This window comes from Carassius auratus, chromosome 1, assembly GCF_003368295.1.
Source record: "Carassius auratus strain Wakin chromosome 1, ASM336829v1, whole genome shotgun sequence".
NCBI classification, from domain to species: Eukaryota; Metazoa; Chordata; class Actinopteri; order Cypriniformes; family Cyprinidae; genus Carassius; species Carassius auratus.
The window spans coordinates 15,978,004-15,998,241 of record NC_039243.1 but is presented as its reverse complement, the minus strand read 5'-3'; the positions used below and the strand labels follow the sequence as shown (position 1 = coordinate 15,998,241).

General features: G+C 37.2%; 1 protein-coding gene across 2 annotated transcripts in view; it reads right to left on the bottom strand.

The window, feature by feature from the left end:
* rasa3 (RAS p21 protein activator 3) overlaps positions 1 to 20,002 on the bottom strand; it is a 59,676-nt gene extending 39,674 nt beyond the window's left edge. Inside the window, exon 1 of one of the 2 annotated variants that reach the window (XM_026254708.1) lies at positions 19,840 to 20,002. In XM_026254708.1, coding sequence (XP_026110493.1) covers positions 19,840 to 19,894 — 55 coding nt within the window. In that variant the 5' untranslated portion in view covers positions 19,895 to 20,002. The remainder of the gene's footprint in view (positions 1 to 19,839) is intronic. The other variant, XM_026254717.1, reaches the window with a different exon arrangement.
* Between the last annotated feature and the right edge of the window lie 236 nt (positions 20,003 to 20,238).

Here is a 20,238-nt window from a genome sequence, read left to right as displayed (position 1 = left end):
TATTTTTTTTTAATATATTATGATTTTGTCCATATGATCAGTTTCCACTATGATTCTTTACTTGATGCCCCTGACCTGGAAGATCTGAGCATGTTTCCCACTGGATAATTCTGAGACTGTAAACATGAAACATCAGTAAACACAATAACTCAGATGTGTGTGTGGGAAAGCATGCTTGCTGCCATGTAGACAGACTCACTGCAGGAACTGTTTCCTGATTCGGGGATCAGCAGACAGTGTAAATGAGTGTGAAATTGAATGTGTTTCAGAGAGATGAAAATATTCTCCTTTAGAGCGTCATCATATGGGTGACTCTGTCTACAGCTGCAGCTTTAGGAAAGAGAAATCACACGAGATCTCAGGAACATCTCAGCTGTTCCACCTAGACAGCGATGAGATCAAACAGATTTCTGTTTCTCCTGACAAAAAGACCCAAGTAATCTCACGTCTCTAACTGCGCTCGAAATCATTTGTGTTTATGATGATCTTCTTGTTGCTGATCTTTCCCTAGCCAATCTTTTTTTTCCTTTGTTCTAAAAGAAAATCTGTAAACAGGGCGTCATCTCAAGAAATATCTGCATACACAAAAAACGATGTAGTACATACTCCAGACCAGTATATGGCACTGTAATTCTGCCATAGAGATGAATTTAAAACGGAGAAGAAGACCTCGAGCATGTGCGCTTGCACGCTGTATACAAACATTTCTGCTTTAGTTATTTTTGATTTTTCTACAGTAAAGCTAACAGTATAATGAGTATGTGGTGAAATATAAATCCCGATAAATGAGGTCAGGACACCAGAGAGAGAGAGAGAGACGAAATAATAAACAGAGGAGAGAAAAAGTGAGATGATTATACTGACAGAGGGAGAAAAACAGATAAATGGGTCAAATAAATCACACAGACCTCCTGCAGAGAGATAAATGGTGGTGAGATGTGCTAGAAAACATACAGAAATGAAAATAATCAATAGTCCACTGATCAATTAGAGAGGTTGATGTATTTTTCCCTTTGGCAGTGGCAGTGATTTGAAGGGGATGAAATAAGACAGGGTTTCCAAAACTAGGGCTCATGAGTTGATGAAATTGTATGTATTATTATGCATTAAATTAAATGCTGTTTAATTAAATAATTAAATGTGAAATAATAATAATAATAATAATTTGGAAACAAAACAACAACCAAAATAAAACACCAAAAAAGTCAATATGCTATGTGTTTAGCTGTATATTATGTGACTATTTAATCTACATCAGAGAACTGTTAAGCAGGGTTTTATAAAACTTTTTTTTACCTGAAATATATGGTGGATTATCGTTTGAGTTTGATCAATTCTTATTCTGATTGCGATTCGCAGTTTTGATTCCAATTTGATTACATAATAAATTATATCAAATATTTATCCTGTCTTTTTTTTTCACACAGCAGCAGAATACGGTTATTAGTCCTGAATTTGAATCGTTAATACAGTTATGTTCACACACAGATCAGTTATTTATGGGTGTGAAACTGCATTCTGTAACTGAACTCACACCTGTACATTTTCAGGACTCAAAACTGCTGTGTTTTAGACGCGGGTCTACCATGTGTTATGTGTTTTCATGTGTTTGTTCGGTAAATTACAGTGATGGAGAAATATGATATATGATAAATATGAAATATGATAAAAGCTGCATGTCATCTTAAAAGTTTTAGATCCCGTCAGTTTTCCACCAGAGCTGCTCTCGTCAGTTTTATGTTCTGTACACTATTCATATGCAACGCTCTCCACTCAAACATAAAAGCTTCTGTCAATTAATGAAGATTTGACGAAAGAACTCATGTCAGAAGTGATAAAACTTTATTTTATTATGGATGTCTCCATCTTTAATTTTACTTTGGTCAGTGCTGCTGTGGTAGCTGATAAGGAACACGGGCTTGACTACCGTTGCACATTCGTACACACAGTATTCTAAACGCAACTGTAAGCTGCTGTGTGAACGCTACATTTTGAGAAAAATATATATATAGATATTTTTTCATTTGTTTTTAATTTTCAACAGGCAAAGTCTTCTGTATTTAAATGCAAAAACGTTCATAATTGTTTGAATAAAACAGACTACTAGGGGGAAAAACTGAATATTTATCTTGTGATCATCTTTTGATTATTTTAACAAAAGCAACAATAATATAATAATTGTAATAATAATAATTTATGTATATATTAATTGCTCATCAGGCTCATATCGGCCGATAATATCAGCAAAACATATATATCATATACATATATAGGTCAGTGGCCCTTGGCTTAGTATTGTTGGCAGAATTCGGCCCTCAGCTAAAACTAATTGAGGAACCCTGTCATACACCCTCTCAAGCTGGTCTTTTACCTGTTGTGCCACCTTCTTTAAGATCTATGGCTGATATAGCTTTCTCTTCTAAAACTACAGAACTCTCTGCCCTCTGAAAATATACAAGCAAAATCTCTTAGAGTATTTAATTCTTCCCCTAAAACTCACTTATTTACCATAGCTTTTATAATTGTTTTGATATAATTTTTTTATTCGTATTGCATATACGAATGCATTTATTTTGTTTTCTTTTTTCTTTAAAAGCACTTTGAGATGCAACCTTTAAAGGTGCTATAGAAAATAAAATGTATTATTATTATATTATTTTATTTCAGATAGTTGTCAAAGCTAGATTTCTCATTCTCATTTAGTTTAACTTGATGTACTAAAATAAGTAACAATAAACTAAAATTAATGGAAAAAAAACTCTAGATGCATTTAAAAAACAAAAACTAGTACAAATGATAAAAACACAACAAAATTACTAAAACTTTAATGTGAAAAAGGAAAATATAAAAATTAAATCTAATTTAAAATATTAACAAAAACTATAATAGTATATCAGTGATAATAAAACACTATCAGGTACATGTGCTGATCAATTATTGAAATATTAAAGGGGGGGTGAAATGCTCGTTTTCACTCAATATCCTGTTAATCTTGAGTACCTATAGAGTAGTACTGCATCCTTCATAACTCCAAAAAGTCTTTAGTTTTATTATATTCATAAGAGAAAGATAGTCTGTACACATTTATTCCAGAAAAACACGAGTGGCTGGAGGCGTGACATGTGGGCGGAGCTAAAGAATCACGAGCGTAGGCTTTTGCGTTGAGAGTGTTTGGAAGCTGTGACATTACGTGAGGACAAAACCAACCAAAATAAACCATTGCTAACAGTCAGATTCAGCGTATATTTATGATCCAGAGGCTGAAATTTAACAAGAGCAACAGCAACAACAGCGGCTCTGTGTTATGTACTGAAACTGTATATATATTTGCTTAGCGGTTTTGGAAAATGATTAAGTTCCGTTTTTTTTTTTTTTTTTAAGCTGTACATGTGGAAAGTGCAGTTTGATGACAACATCGCATGTTGTTTACTTGATGTGCTTACGCGCCGATAGCTAAGTTAACAACACAGAGATATTTGAAGCAGTTTTACTCTCCACATGCGGTTCCAACACATGATCGTGACCCTTTTTCGTTGGGACTGCATTATCCTTAAGAAATAAACGATGTGCAAATCCAGCGTCAACCTGGGCCTTGTTTGTAAAACAAGCATCTTCGAAATGCAGGGAACAAACAAAAACACTTGCACAACTCCGTTGATGCTCTGTAAAAATAAACTCCATCCACTGGTCCCTTAATGCTGTTTCTCTTTTGGTAATCTGTGCAGGGTTGTCTTGCCCTGGCAACCAAAAACACACTCCTTTTGTGACATTTCGCGACGCTCTCGCTCTGATCAGTGAATGTCTGTTGTGCTCTCAGTGCTGTGCTATACGGGAAAAGCGCGCTCTTCCGGGAGAAATGCCCTCAGGACCCATATAAGGAAATTCCGCTCCATCTAACGTCACACAGAGCCATACTCGAAAATTTTTGGAACAGAAATACTCCTTCAAACGTACAACTTAATTTTTTAAACTTTGTCCATGTTTAGCATGGGAATCCAACTCTTTAACAGTGTAAAAAACTCAGTATGCATGAAATAGCATTTCACCCCACCTTTAACTTACAATTTCATAGGGACTCCAATAAAATATCTTAGCTCAAAGAAGTATGGCTGATGATAAAGTCTGTGAATCCCTAAACAGGTATATCTTGAGGTGTCATGTAAATCAGGCAATAGTTTGTGCAGATTCTGTGGTTGCATTGAGATACATGTGCACACTCACACACACGCACACACAGAGATCATGTGCTTCACTTTGACCATTTACAGTTAAAGGCCAAACGCCTCCAAAAACAGACACAGTCCCAGAAACACTACAGACACAGATAAAGACAGACAGAGCTGGTGTGATCAGCGTGTGAGAGCACGACCCGCACTACTCAGAACTACAACAGGAAATGAGATTGAAGGAAAGGAATTTTGACTGCATCCAAGATGTAGTTTAATGTCTCTAAACATGAGCGTTAGTGGGACACGAGGACCTACAAAACAACAACCACGTTCCACAGATTCAACAAGCTCTGATCCCTTTAATAGCGTCCCAGAAATAACAAACAGATGCTATTTTCAACATCTGTTGAAAATGTGCTCACCCTCAGACTCTCCAGAATATTTGTTTTGTTTCTTCATCAGATTTGTAAAAATGTAGCATTTCATCACTTGCTCACCAATAGATCCACTGCAGTGAATGGGTGCCGTCAGAATGAGAGTCCAAACTGCTGATAAAAACATCAAGTTAATCCACAAGCAATCCACACGACTCCAGTCCATCAACTAATGTCTTGTGAAGCCGAAGGCTGTGTGTTTTTAAGAATCAAATCCATCATTGAGATGTTAACTGCAAACTGTCGCTTCAGGATACAACACTAGTAGTATAAATACTAGCCTAGTAATACTAATAGTCCATTATCCATTATAACACTTTCTCCAGTCCACCTCCTGTAGTCCTCTAACATCTAAATCCACCCACATATTAGTTTAGAATGGTTTTGGCTTGTAAACGTTTGATCTGTGTGTATTTCTCTTGATTTAGACCAGACCAGACTTTTTCCATCATTCTGACGGCACCCATTCACTGCAGAGAATCTACTGGTGAGCAAGTGATGCAATGCTATATTTCTCCAAATCTCATGAAGAAAGACACTCATCTACATCCTGGATGGCCTGACGGTGAGGATATTTTCAGCAAATGTTCTTTTTTCGGGTGAACTATTCCTTTAATGCTGTCACAACAAGCAATAGGGACAGTTCACCAATTAATCTTCTGTGATTATTTACAAAGACGAAGCAAATATTTATCATGATGTCCATGCTGCTATTTATCATACAATGACAACAGACAGTGATCAGGTGCTGTCAAGCTAAAAGCATCACAAAATAATCAAACCACGATATTTCCACATTCAAAATTTGCACAACATGTTCAGTTACGAGACACATGACAAACTGACATCAAACAATAATAGAATGTACATCTTTGTGTGAATTATTATTATAAAACAGACTGACACATCTACACCTGTCATTTTGAAAGTGAAAGTGAAAGTGAAGTGACGTGGTCACGTTAGTAACACATACTCGGAATCTGTGCTCTGCATTTAACTCATCCAAGTGCACACGCACCGTGAGAACACACATCCGGAGCAGTGGGCAGCCATATTGCTGCGGCTCCTGGGGAGCAGATGGGGGTTTGCTCAAGGATTTTTCAATACTTTAAGCATTTTTTTTCATTTTACAGAGGCACTATATGATTTCTATTCCACAATTAAGCTCAAACGGACCTACAGAAGTACTGATTGTGTTCAAACAGGTTTCACAAACACTGTGATTTTAACAAACAAAAGTCTTGCTGGAGAGAGATTGCATGCTACACCCAATAACTGTCAACAAGCCGGTGCATCAAAACAGGAAGTGGGTGCAGAGTTTAAATGGTATTTCCTTTAAAGGCTTGAGAGTGAAACCAAAACATCCTGAAGATGATGATGATGATGGTGGTGCTGTCTGGAATGATTTACACTTTACACTCACATTTATGTATTTAGGATGCATTCAAGGTTGACATGTTATCAGTAAATTAGTTTTCTGCGGATCAGACCATCAGAGTCATTCTGTAAATGAAAAATACACTCACACATGATTCTCAAACGATTCACTAGCCACTATCCTTAGCCGAGACATCACAGACAGCACACAACATTATATATAAGACTATTTAACATCAGTCACTGCATATATATATATATATATATATATATATATATATATATATATATATATATATAAACAGTGTTTCCCAGAGGATTTTGTCAGACTGTTGTGGGTGGTCCTTGATTCCAAGAATACTTAGCCAAACAACGGCATGAAACACCTAATGTTAAAGACCTTTTATGTTATAAAACGAAGTCTAAATATATCTTTGGTTTATTGTGAAACTGTGGCGGGCCACAGTCTAGTTAATGAATGGGAAACACTGGGTAAAAATTGCTACATTTTAATAACACCGTGAACGGCTGCAAGTGACCCCCCTACATCAACTTTACTACATAAATGACTGTGCAGCATAGAGACAGACAGTCATTACACACATTTAAATTAATTCTGCAACATCCTAAATGAGAAAATACAGTTATATTGGTGAGACAGCATCAAATTATACAGCGAAGATGATATTTCTGAAGTTAAAAGATTAACTACCATTTAAACACAGATTTAACCTCTACCTTTCCAGCATGACAGAAATAAAAACCAGCTGAAATGTGAAATATTTAATAAAAAAACATTTGATCATCATATATAATATAATTATTATGCAAGTAGTGTTATGCAAATGTGTTACCCAGTGACGTAACAGGCAAAAGATTAAAAAATATGATGACTCTCTCTTTTGAGAGACATTATCTTTGTTTATTATGCACTTTTTTGATTAACATCTTAGCAGATTGTTTTCATTTAAGGATAGCTTCGTTATAAACTGCAAAAGATATATTTTTCAAAAAACCTGCTCTTTAAAGGTGCTGTAGGGAACTTTTGTAAAAAAAATATTTTTTACATATTTATTAAACCTGTCATTATGTCCTGACAGTAGAATATGAGACAGATAATCTGTGAAAAAATCAAGCTCCTCTGGCTCCTCCCAGTGTCCTATTGCCATTTGCAGAAACTCTATCGCTCCCATTAAGAAACAACCAATCAGAGCTGCGGTCCGTAACTTTGTTTGTGTTCAAAATGTAGAAAAATGAACATAATAAGCGAGAACACCATGAATCCATTTTCCAAACCATGTTTTTGGCTTGTCCTGAATCACTAGGGTACACCTATAATAAGTGTTTATATTCAGACTATTTTAGATTGCTTCGGGGTACCGCGGCGGAGTAACCCAGTACCTTTGTGATTCTTCATAGACATTAACAGAAGTAGCTCCGGCTACGATGTTCTTCTGCAAGACGCAAGCAGTTCTGTTTATTAACCGCTAGAGCGTCAAAAGTTCCCTACCGCAGCTTTAACTACTTTAGTTAACAAAATAAGAATGAACAATACTTCTGCAGCATTTATTAATCAACATTTACTAAAGCCTCATTAAAATCAAAAGTTATGCTTCTACTGTGAGCTTGCATGAACTAACAATGAAAGACTATATTTTCATTAACATTAACAAAGGATAATAAATACTGTAATTGCAAAATCAATTAACACTTTAATGTTAGCATTATCTTTTATATTCAATATTATTATTTTCATTTATTTTGTTTTTGAACTCCCTTTGCACATCCTACTGTGTTAGCAAAATAAAGTCTAGTCTTGCCATTATGACTTTGCTGGTCCATAAACCATGCAGTAACAAAGTTATATTGGATTTGCTCTGTTAACTTCTGAAGGACGTGCGTCTGTTTGCCCTCATGTACACTGAGAAGCGAATGCGAACATTTCCTCACCTGAATGAGTGCGGAAGGTGGAAACGGACAGAAAGAGTACAAAGGCAGGTGGAAACATGCAGAAATCCACCATCAACATACACTGATATTCCAAGGAGACAGGAAACATGTTTTAGGTTTACATGAAAACACTGGTAAATGTTCAGTCCACGGTTATCAGGTGAGCACAACACAAAGATAGGAAACCACCTCATTCATTCAACTCATTATGCTTTGATGGTTTTCCCAAATACTCCAAAACCACTACATTTCTCAGCTTTATTCCAGAAAATTGTCCAATCTGTGCAGCTGAATCATCTGTGTCATCTGTCCTCTAGCAGATAAATAGCATCTGTGACGTGTTCCTATGAGCCGAGTTAAACATTACTGAAGAGGAAGAGTGGTGTGTCATTAGAGGTCAGGTCACACCCCTGCTAGAGACGCAGTCGGCGTGCTGCCAGACGGGCTTGTGGAAGTGAAGAACACCTCATAAATACACCCCTGACCAGATGATGGAAAACACAGAGTATTTCATTACATTCTTCGTCAAGTGCGCTCATTCCTGTAGGTGTTGTCAATCTGGCAAACTGCGTGTGCATCAAGTTTGAGGAGTCGGGGCCGGGTGAAAAAAACCCTCACCGATATTTAGAATTTGGACTGCAATCCCTAGTTCACCCACTCTGTGTTAATCCTACATACAGCACCTTTAACCAGCATTAAACAGCTGCGTGAAGAGTTCAGAAAGGTGCATCTACAACGGTAGCCTAAAGACAACAACTAAACAGACAGCTGACTAGTTAACATTAACTAATAGCATTCATGGCCTGATGTCAACTAAAAAAAGAAAAAAAGAGCTAGTTTGCTGTACTTGTTTGTAGAGCTGCACAGTTTGGACCAAAAAAAAATTATTTTGATAATATATCAATATTTAAGTAATAACAATAATATTAAGTTACAACACCAATATTTATGTCTGCCTTAAGTTGCTTTCACACTTGGTTCAGTTGCCTGGTCCGAACCAGAGTTCAATTGCTCCCCCCTCCCCCTGCCCCCGCTGGACTGTGTTTATATTATTATTATATTTTGGTCCGAACAGTGATTTGTTTGCGTCATTAAGCCAGTAGCTGTTTACCCCTTTGCTTAAACTGCAGCGCAGGAGAAGGCGGCATGCATTACATTGCTCTCTGCACTTTTTTTATATTTAAGTTTTGGAACCGTTTTGTTTACAAAGCTTGGGCACATAACGGGACTCACGTCTGGTTTACAGATGAACTGCAACTGATCTAAAGAATGCTGAAGTGGAACAGAAATGAGATATACAGCTCTCTGTTTGGAACACGTCAGTCACCATGGTCAGGAAAGTTAGTGAAACACACACACAAACACATTTTTAGCAAATAATACGTCATTAATAGCAGTTCACTTCCACAATTTGGTACAGTTGCATTTACATCAGCAGCGTACTGTCCTGGAGTTCAAATGAACCATACCCCAGACCTCACTTTTTAAGAGGACTCGGGTACGTTTCGTGGATGTGCACCCGAGTTTGAAAGACAGCATTCACATCATCCAAACGAACCGAACTCTGGCTTCAATAGAGCTTGTGTGAAAGCACCCTTAGTTTCAATTTCACTAAGGACTTCTAATTTCAACTTATTTCTAATTTCAACTTGTGCATGTTGCATTTCCATGCATGATTATATTAATCATGCAGGTCTAAATCCTTTTACAATAAGATCATAAACATGAATTGAGAGAGTAAATCCATCTGAAATGTGACTGAAAGAAGGAAACAGTTATCCAAATTCAGAAATAGTAACACATATTCTTGATTCTTCATGTGACATTTAAAGTGAACGTCCATCTGGTTTGCATTATCCCACTGCTTCCCAGGAATATGGAAAAACAAGCAGAGCTGCAGCTCATTCAGCCAAATCAGGAAGTGATCTGGAGCAGTTTCCTGTATCCTTGTTGCTCCCTCTTCCAGAAGCTCCTGACCCCTAAAGGCCCGACAGCATTTCCTCTAGACACGAGCTGGATCAGGAAACTCCATATATGTATGCAAACATGCGGCGAGCCTCTGCTTCCTTCCATCAACACATCAGCCTGATATCAGTCTGCTAACTGTGACACCATTATTCACAAAAGCATTCCACCAAGACCAATAATGCATTGTGTGAAGAGAGACATCAGAATGTAAGGATGCCAGTTCAACAAAGAGCATTTAAACATGACCTGACTTGCAGAAAATTCACTTTACTGTCTATGTGTGCACACATACTGTATGTGCATGTGGTAAATAACTTTACTTGGTTAGTGTTGTGTCAGTTTCACTGTAAGTCAGTCATCAGTTTAATTCCTAAAGCGTGAATGACAAATGACAGATGGGTGTGAAAACATGCTTGCAAACAGTTGTTATACAGCACAACAGATGTACAAATCACATTCTTTTTCATCTTAGGGAACTGATTTTTAACAATAACTCATAACCCGTTAAAGACAGATCTGCCGTGAACGACAAGGTTGTTAACTGATGGTTTTGGCTTCAATTGAAGCCATTCATTTTTTAACCTTTTCAGTGGTGAGTTGAAAATATTCTAGCGGTCCCCCCAGAGTGAGTTTTTTTTAAGGCGACTGTTATTTTAGAATGTTTCCCCTCACTGTTGCCATGGCGGTGTGTCAGGCTTGTCACGTGACACACTGCGGCCACATTAACACTGTATGACAGATGGATAACTTTTAACTTTCAGACCATGTCATGAACAATCTGATATTCCAATTCACAAACGTATAAATGAGTGTGTTTTGTTTCTTCTAAATCTTTCTAAATGATCTTGATCTGTAATGTAAGATGGGTGCTGCCATATTTGTTCGCGCTACAGTTCAGAGAGTCCTGTCAGTCGGATTTACAGCACATGAATACATCAATCTCTCCCAAAATACAAGTAATGAGTGGAGGATGAACTGGGTGATGAATAGAGTGAACTTTATAGTTACTTACACTATGTGTATCTGATATGAATAAAACACATCAGCAAATTAAATTTGAATGGATTGTTAGACCCAATCCCAATTCTACCCCTTAGCCCTTCCCATTTCTCAATTCTCTTTTGGTTGGAGGGGTAGGGGAAGGGGAAGGGCCAGAGAGCCCTTCAAATGAAGATTTTTCAGAAACACACTTCAAAATGAAGGGGCATGAATTATCTCGGAAACATGGCTTACATAAAAGTAATCATTTGTTTTATGTTACATTATATTGCCAATTTGAGAAAAAGAAAGAGAGAGAGAGAGAGAGAGAGAGAGATGGATGTTGTGTGTAAGCACGTCTGTGCCTTTCTCTTTTTAGAGTGAGTTTACTTTAAAAAAGCAAATTTTATCCTCTCATTGCTGGAAAATATAATGTAGCGATTCATTATTTAAACTGTATTTAATAAAATACAGAGTACCGAATACCGAATACCGGTCAACCTGGTTCTTGACGCATACAGCGCTATGATTTCCATGAAGCAAAACCAGTCATGAAAATGAAACGTAAATTTTAAATATGGACAGTCATGGAATTTGTCAAAGTTCGCAAAAATTTATCAAATCAAATCTCCATCTGGACCAGTATCTGTAAATGTTAAGCTGCAAAAGTTGGTTGAAATATGAATCCTGCATGTTCTGTGTGTCTCTGTGTGAATGAATGAATGGCAGAGAGGTGTGCGTTTGTTTACTACATAGACTGAAGCGCGTGGCGCTTGCAGTAATTTCAGCATCAGCCGTCTCAATGAGGACATTAATACATAAACAACATCACCAGAACTTTTCTGAGTCACTAAAAAAGCATTTTAACGTTTCATTTGAGTAAAACCAGTGTCAATTTAAAGGTATTCACGGCAACCCGTCAAAATAAGTTCATTGTTACATAAAGGCATTGTGCTAAAAATATTACTATTATTTAGTAGAATGTATTTGGTACTGGTACTACTGTTGAAAAAATTAATACAACTTTTAAAAGAAATAAATCACACAATATTTCTTCCATGTTTTAATTTTAATAGCAAATTAATTTTTAAAATTAAAATACAATTAATTAAATTTCATTAATTAAAAGACAAATTCAATTTGGGTGAAACTTGTTTACTGTTTTTCATAATTATATTACTTTCTTATAAAACTTTAAACATAATTTTAGTATAAAGAATGGCATTAGTTTTATTTTTAGTGATAAAAAGTGTGTGTGTTTTTTTTTTATTAGCATATTTTTGTGTTTTGCTTTGGTACCGAAATTGGTACAGAGAACCGTGGATTTTCTGGTATCAGTACCGAATACTGAAATTCGACAGTCTTCTGTGACTACACTAGTAGCAATCATAAACCATGTGTTTTCATAAATGAGCTCAAAGGGCCTCCCTCAGAAAACCTCATAATCTAACAATGTTTTATCATAGGTAGATACATCCTATGTCCGCACAGCTTTCAAAAGTATACTCAACTACAACTGAGTGCGGTTAGATCAGCTCGACACATGCGCAGTACGATGGGGTGCATGGCTGTCCGCGAGCCCTCTTGATGATGAAAATAACATAATGCTGACAGTGTGCAGTCGGCCCGAAATATACTTTGGCCTTTACACGATCGGCAACCTGACATTTTTTTCCCTTATTGCAACTCTCTGTTCTGGATTTGCACAAACTGTGTTGCAATGCAATCATTTTCCAAAATGTAATTTATGTGAAAATATGAAATCTGTTAACGTCCGTTAACACAGGCCAGAGACGCTGGAGAAAAATACTGTAGCAGGCAGATCACTCACTGTTCACAATGCACAGACTGTTGGAAGAAAATCCTCAGTATTGATTTGGGGGTTTATATGAATGTGTTTCTGAGGGGAACTGACTGTCTTCTGAAAAGTTTACGTGGAATAATTTCACAAAGCTTGTCAGAACATTCTGTTTTTGCTTCAAATTGGGTTATTATTAAATAAAATGATGTGTATGATTATTATTATTATATAACTAAGTTATATATATATATATATATATATATATATATATATATATATATATATATATATATAAAGTTACAGATTTAGGTTAAATAAAGATGACACATGACACACATATATATATATATATATATATATATATATATATATATATATATATATATATATATATATATATATATATATATATATATATATATATAAAGTTACAGATTTAGGTTAAATAAAGATGACACATGATGTAGCCCAGGGGTTCCCAATTCCAGTCCTCACATACATCATTTGCATGTCTCACTTAGTTAACACACCCGATTCAGACGACCAACACGTTAGAAGTGAGCTACGTGAATGATCTGTGTTCCGATTGATATGATCCCTACACAGTGTTCATTGCTCCCTACGAGTGTTGGGCGATATGGTCATTTTTCATATTGTCATATCGTCAGCCGGTGAGATCGACAATACACAATAGCGCGCGAGAGAGCCTATGGAATCACCAATAATCGAAAAAATATACTTTCAAACATACTGATAAACTAACGGTAAATATAAAAATACTGTATTTAAAACAATTAGTTCATATATAGTCGGACGCAACTGTCATATCGCGTGTCCTGTGACAAATTTGCCGCATCTGCGCACGGAAGTTATCAGTCTTAATGTTCTCTAAAATCAGTTAAAGGTAAAAAACAATAGTAGAGTTAATTTGAAGTCCAACAGTTTAACACTAATATTGGACATAAAGGAACATGGTAAATATAAAGTATTCAAAACAGGTAAGTTCATATATTTGGAGTACAGTTGAATTGAACTGATGCATCAGTCATACAGCGCTCCGGACCGTGCGCCCCATGACGAGACCGACGCACCGCCACAGAAACAAGAACGAGACTCATTCTAACATAACTGTAACATGAAACTCCGTTAGTGAGGGCTCATTTAAAATATTGCACATATAATGATCATTCAGATTACTTGTTAAAGAGCAAAGAAATACCTTATATCTGCAGACGATGTATGTCTGTTTGCGGATGGAGACTTCTTCACTGGCTACAGGCTCTATTCCTCATTTGCACGTGCGTATGTGCGTGTGTGTGTGTGTGTGCGTGTGTGTGTACGTGAAATGCGGTGCTGAAGTGAAATAGCTGGGCAGTTTGATAGCCAAATTATAATTATAATTATTATTATTATTTTTAATACATTAATAGGAGAATGAGCCTAATATCGTCTTGACTATAGACAGATAGATCTGCTTACATATCTCTGACTATCGTCGATACACGATACACGGCACAACCCTACCCCCTACTCCCTGAGCAGGGGTTTACTTAACTTCAGAACATGGACTGGAATTGGGAACCACTGATGTAGCCTACTGTAGTAATGTTGTCTCTGGTATTCTGGTCTGTGAACATAAATGCATTCAGGGGGCGCGCCTTTGGACGGCGATTGCAGGGAGGGTGGGATGTTCACTTTCAGTGCTATCAGGCTTATGTTAACATTTTCCAAGATCTCCTATTGCACCTTTAAAAAAAAAAAAAAAAAAAAAATAGTGTCACGGGAGGAGCCAACAACAGGCACAGTGGGTATTGCGTCAGGCCTCGGAGAGGCTTTTATTAACAGAAAATAAAACAAAGTGAGGGAATAAACGTGGTCAAAGGGGGAGAGTGTCCAAAATAAACTGGGGATCTGGTGTCCTCGTCGTGCTGCGGGGTTCGTGTAGGTCGGGCAGTGTTCATGGAGGAAGGGTCCAGGTAAGGGGCAGAGTCCGGCAGGCGCACGCGCTCCCTTCATCGGTCTGGGGCATGAAGAGCGGCGGCTCGTTGGCCGCGGTGCTTACAGGGGATGGACGACCTGGCATCCTCGCCCATCGGCCGTGTAAACGGGTGCGGATCGCGGGTACGGTGGCTCACGTCTCTGGTGGCGCAGGAGTCCCTCAACACACCCTTCCTGGACCCACGAGGACACCAGTGTGCATGCACGGGAAAGAGACATATTAAACAGCGGCGGTGATGAGGCTACACTTCCTTCAGGTGTGCCCAATCACACGCCGCCACCCCTGACTCATCCAGCACCCCTCCTCTCACACACCCACTCCTGTCGGGAGCCTGGTAAAGGGCAGCGATTTAGGACGGGGTGCCGATGACAATCAGGGAGGAGGCAGCTGACTCGTCACAATAGGCAGTAATAAAATAAGAACAAATAAAAAAATGCAAACAAAAGCACAAATAAATGCAAAAGAATAAAGAGAGCTATGAAACTTAGTTTTTCAGGTTAAGTAAGTTTTTTTAAGTATATATTTGAACATTTTAGCGCAGTTAGACACTCATTTTGGTTTTTGTTGCTCACAAGCTGTTTGAGACTGAGTGCGGTTTGTGCGCTCAACTAATAATAGTATATAATATATATATATATAATATACATATAATAACTAATAATAATATAGATTAGTTGTGGTGCGAACGCTTTTGTGTAAGAGTGAAACCTTCGGAAATGACTAAAATTAGACGTGTGTGAGGGAGAAGTGGTCGTGGAAAAAAGAGAGTGAGAATGCGTGGCTGACATGACATTATTGCCTGTGCTGCTGGTAACAAAACGGATCGTCTCGAAATTGGAAAGAAGTGAGACTGATCCGAGACAATGCATTACCATCACCTATCTCTCAAATGGATCAATGACACTCCCAATTGAGACTGTAGATACAGTGTCAATGGTTAATTGAGAGATAGGTGGCGGTAATGCACTTATAAGTCTGCAATCTGCCGTAAAGCAAGAAAGAAGAAAAAAGAAGACACCTCAAGTGCAGGCTGAAGAAGAAAAGGCAAACACGCTCAGGACAGTTAAGACATTGTGATGAATATCAGAGGTTAAAAAAACTATATAAATACTATTCAGTTTCTTGCACAGACCCATCATTCTGTGTCTTTACACATCAATGTATTATCACGAGCCGCATGGTTTAATTTGGTTTTGTTTGGGTATGTTTTTGGACTCTCTAAGCCGTGATTCCCATGCGCTTACATTATAGGACTGACAGACTGCAGTGGTTTCAGTTAAAAATCTCGGTTTGTGTTCTACTGAAGAAACAAAGTCACCTACATCTTGGATACCCTTAGGGTAAGCAGATAAACATAAAATTTTCATTTTTGGGTGAACTATCCCTTTAACAGTGCAACAGTTGACTAGCAGAGCGAGACATTACTGTACATATGGCCAACCAACTGGACATGAGACTTTCTGTAAAGCAGGGTGTGACGGCCGATAACATCTACCACAGACGAGATTTCACTCAGAGAATACACTGGTTTCCTCTGTTGTTTGAAGGTGTGTGTTGTGGAGCATTGAACCAAGACGGGACTGTGTCTACTTCTCCAAAACATGCGCAATGCTGTCAAATGCTGGTGTAGCAATCGGGTTAAAAATAACAAACTGCCACACAGGGACATGAAGATGTTAGCAAACAACACTTGCAATCATAAATCAAGCATAAATTGATTTATTCTACTCATATCTATCAAAGTACAATGTAATACCATTAGGGTTACTCCACCCCAAAATGAACATTTTGTCATTAATCACTAAAAAGTATTCTCATCCCATACGGTTGAACCACTGATGGCAGATGGACTATTCTGTCAATGTCTTTCATATTTTTCTGGAACTTGACAATCCATTGTACTTGGAAGTCTATGGGACAGTCACAAGCCTCGTACTTCCAAAATTTCTTAAATTGTCCTGGAGAAGTTTTGTCATGCCCTGACATTTGTGCCTTCTTCAGTTGCTTATAAACATCTAAATGGCTAAAGTCTAATCTCACTGTAATCAGCCCAAGCTGGGCTATAATACTATGTGAGCAGCATGTACTGTATGTACATGATTGTGTTTTTGAGAAAACAATATTTATGCATGGTTAGTGAAAAACTAAAAATGTTAAATCACTTGAAAAAGCCCATAAAACACATACAGAACATTGGTTCCCGGGATTTTTGAGAAGTGGAGCTTGTAGCCTAGAATTTTTCTTTCTAAATTATCTTGTTTACTCACTCACAGAAAACTATTTATTGATTTATATTTTCTAAGACACATTTTGTTTGTAAAAGTAATGCGAGTAGGAATCAACTATAATGAATATCATTGTGATTTACACCTGAGAAGACAAAGCCCTGCATAATGAGCTCCATAATGAGCCATTCAGTCAGGTTTGTCACTGAGAGGGAGGAGTTACAAAAAAGAATGTAGGGACAAAATAAATGTATATTAATATTTAATTATCCCACAAAATAATGTAATATCCACTTGCGAGTGCAGTTAAACAGTTTATTAGGAACAATCAAAGCTGACTTTCAAAGCTGAATTTTTTGCATTAATACTCCAGTCACACAATCCTTCAGAAATCCTTTTAACAATCAGATTTTCGACAAAAAAACAAATCAAAAATATTGTTATTATTATCATTATTACTATTATTAATGTTGAAAAGAGCTAGATTATTTTTTTTTCAGGTTTTTTTGGATAAATTGAAAGAACAGCATTGTTTGTTACATTTCTTACATTGACATTTATTTGTTACATTTATATTATTCACATCAAGCTTTTGAATGGTATAGTATTGTATATTGTTATTGAAACTTCATAATGTTTCACTTGATTATACATTTAGTCAGGAAAAATAGTTTGAAAAAGTCTAACTAATAAAATGTTTACACGTTATGTGGAAACTAGTACAAGTATACATAAAAAAAAGACTTACTCCCGTTAATGATCTCTGCTGAATAAAGTGCTTCACTCTTTTTTTTCTGAGGAAATCCAAAACGCAAATCCTGAGGTAATCCACATCACATCTTTTTGGGGTGAATTATGTCTTATTCCACTAATCGCAAAGCAAACAGTCAAAAACAAAAAAAACTTGAAGAACAGTCTCACTGCATTGTCTCCTGTTGCGCATTTCATGTATTTTCGTTGAGTATTCACTGAGTTACAGTTCATTTTAATGACGCGTTTCTAAATGAAGATCACCGCAGATAAAGGCTGCAGACAGCACACCTTGTTTGTTATCTTTATTTTATAAATGCACAAAGTTTGGTTGTTATTATGTCTGCATAACAAAAAAGATTCGATTAATGTATTGCTCTTATCTGTACGATCAAAACTGAAAGTGTAATTTAAGTTCTTTTCAGGGTTATCTGGAGAAAATGCCTCATAACGCGTATACGTGTTAATCAACTCCAAAGGGTTAATGACAAAATTTTTTGGCTTGCAGTATTCCTTTAAATTGTATTTTAAGTAAAACATTTTTAATGCTTTTAGTTTTAGTTAACTACAATAACCCTGGTAGGATCAGTGATTCTAACACATTATGTTCAAGAACTGATGTTTGTCTTACAGTTTTAAAATAACATACTATTTCAGCTTTTCTATTTCAAAATTTCACATTTGGTTCATGGTGTTACTGATATACTAATTTACAAGCCATTTCTGAGTGAAAATGAGGTCACACTTTACTTGAAGCCTTTTTATTTTAATAAAGCATTATGTTGTAATGCATTATATCTTTTTACAAAAAAGTGTAACCAGAGTGAGAATGCATCATAATATTTACAGATTCCTTGTTACATCGGAAATTTGTTGTTTGTCATGTGTTTTAATGCATAATACTTTATAAAGGCGTAACTATGAATAGATAAGGTTTGGTTACAGTTATTCATGTGCTCATTATGAGGCGTGTTACAAGGCATAATTAATGCACTAAAAACTTTTATGATGCATTATACATTAAAGCTTAAAGTTTTAGATTAGATTACATTTAACTTTATTGTCAATGTGCAAAGTACCAGTCCTAGTACAACCCAAAGTGAGTGATATTTAAATGCAGTTACTTGACCTCATATAAACCTTTCCAGCTGTACTGTGGTACATATGAAAATGAAGAGCCTGACGCTCACAGCCAAACACGTGCCCAGGCGACGCAAGCTCCTGCAGCCGGAGTGCGTTTACTGTGCCGTACAGAGATTAGATTAGACCTGTGGGACTGTCTGTCTGTGTGTTCTGCTTTAATCTGAGTCAAATAACAACTCAATGACAGCAGCAAACACGCATTCACCTTTTGCATGAGAAACAGAACAACAACATCACATACATGCACACACACACACACACACACACCGAGAGAGAGAGAGAGGCTTCACAACACAAATGTTCAATTTTAAATGTCATGCACAGTCAAAAAGAAATTGAAAGAGACAAATGGTACAGAGAGCATCTTCCCAGTGTTTATCAAACCACATGCCAGCAGTCAAACTGAGAAAACAGAACACATGTCTGTCTGTCTGTCTCTCTGACCAGTTAGACAATCACATGCATTTCTGTGTGAGTCGGAAAGAATGATTTCATCAGCATGTTCTACTTGTTGCAATGCCTGTATAAATGATTTCATATGCAGAACAAACTGAGAGAAAAAAGAAAGAAAGAAAAAAAAACAACAACCGCCGTAATGTTTTTAAGTCCTGGGCTAAAAATGCTCTGCTGCTTCTAAACATCCAAAGCTGCAGTGAGACCACCACATCTGTGCACTAATCTGTGTCTTATGTGAGTTAAAATATGTGTAAAACACGAATATAACGATCTGAACGCACAGATATCAGTGTTTTCACGCATCTGGATTTGCAGCTATTCGAGGCTCACTGTATTCAAACTAAACCGAAGCGTCATTCAAACACATATGAGACTAGTAACCATGTGACATGATTAATAAAAAAATGCTTTATACATATCTGCACTGACATCTAAATGACAATATTACGCATTAATTTGTGACTTTTATCTATTATAAATGTTCACAGATTCTCACAATGGACAGTGAGCGCGCAGAGCGCGACGGTGCGATTTCAGTCATAATATGGAAAGCGGTCTCGCGCAGAAACGCTCGCGCACCAGAACTTACCGATTTTTATTTTGACACTCTGGAAAACCCGAAGACCTTCCTCTTCGACCGCCATTCTCGCAGCTCCAGTTCTTTCCCGTTTGCTATTCCCCACTCTCTCCTTCCCTTCTCTCTGTATTCCAGCGTGGACAGTGACTCACCGGACTGTGCAGGGCGCCGCGAACGTACAGCTCAAACGCGACAGTTTCTCGAGGGGGAAGGGCCTGGAAAAAGCTTCTCTCGTTCTGATTGGATGACAGCGCTGGCACATCATTGAGTAGGCGTAGACTATCAGATTACATTCTGAATACAGCGAAAGCGTCCCGTCAAAATCTTTCTAGTTTCGTCGCGTCGCGTTGATTGCTGTGTGACATGTTACCCAAATTAGTCATCCTAACAGAATTAATAATCTTCGAATGA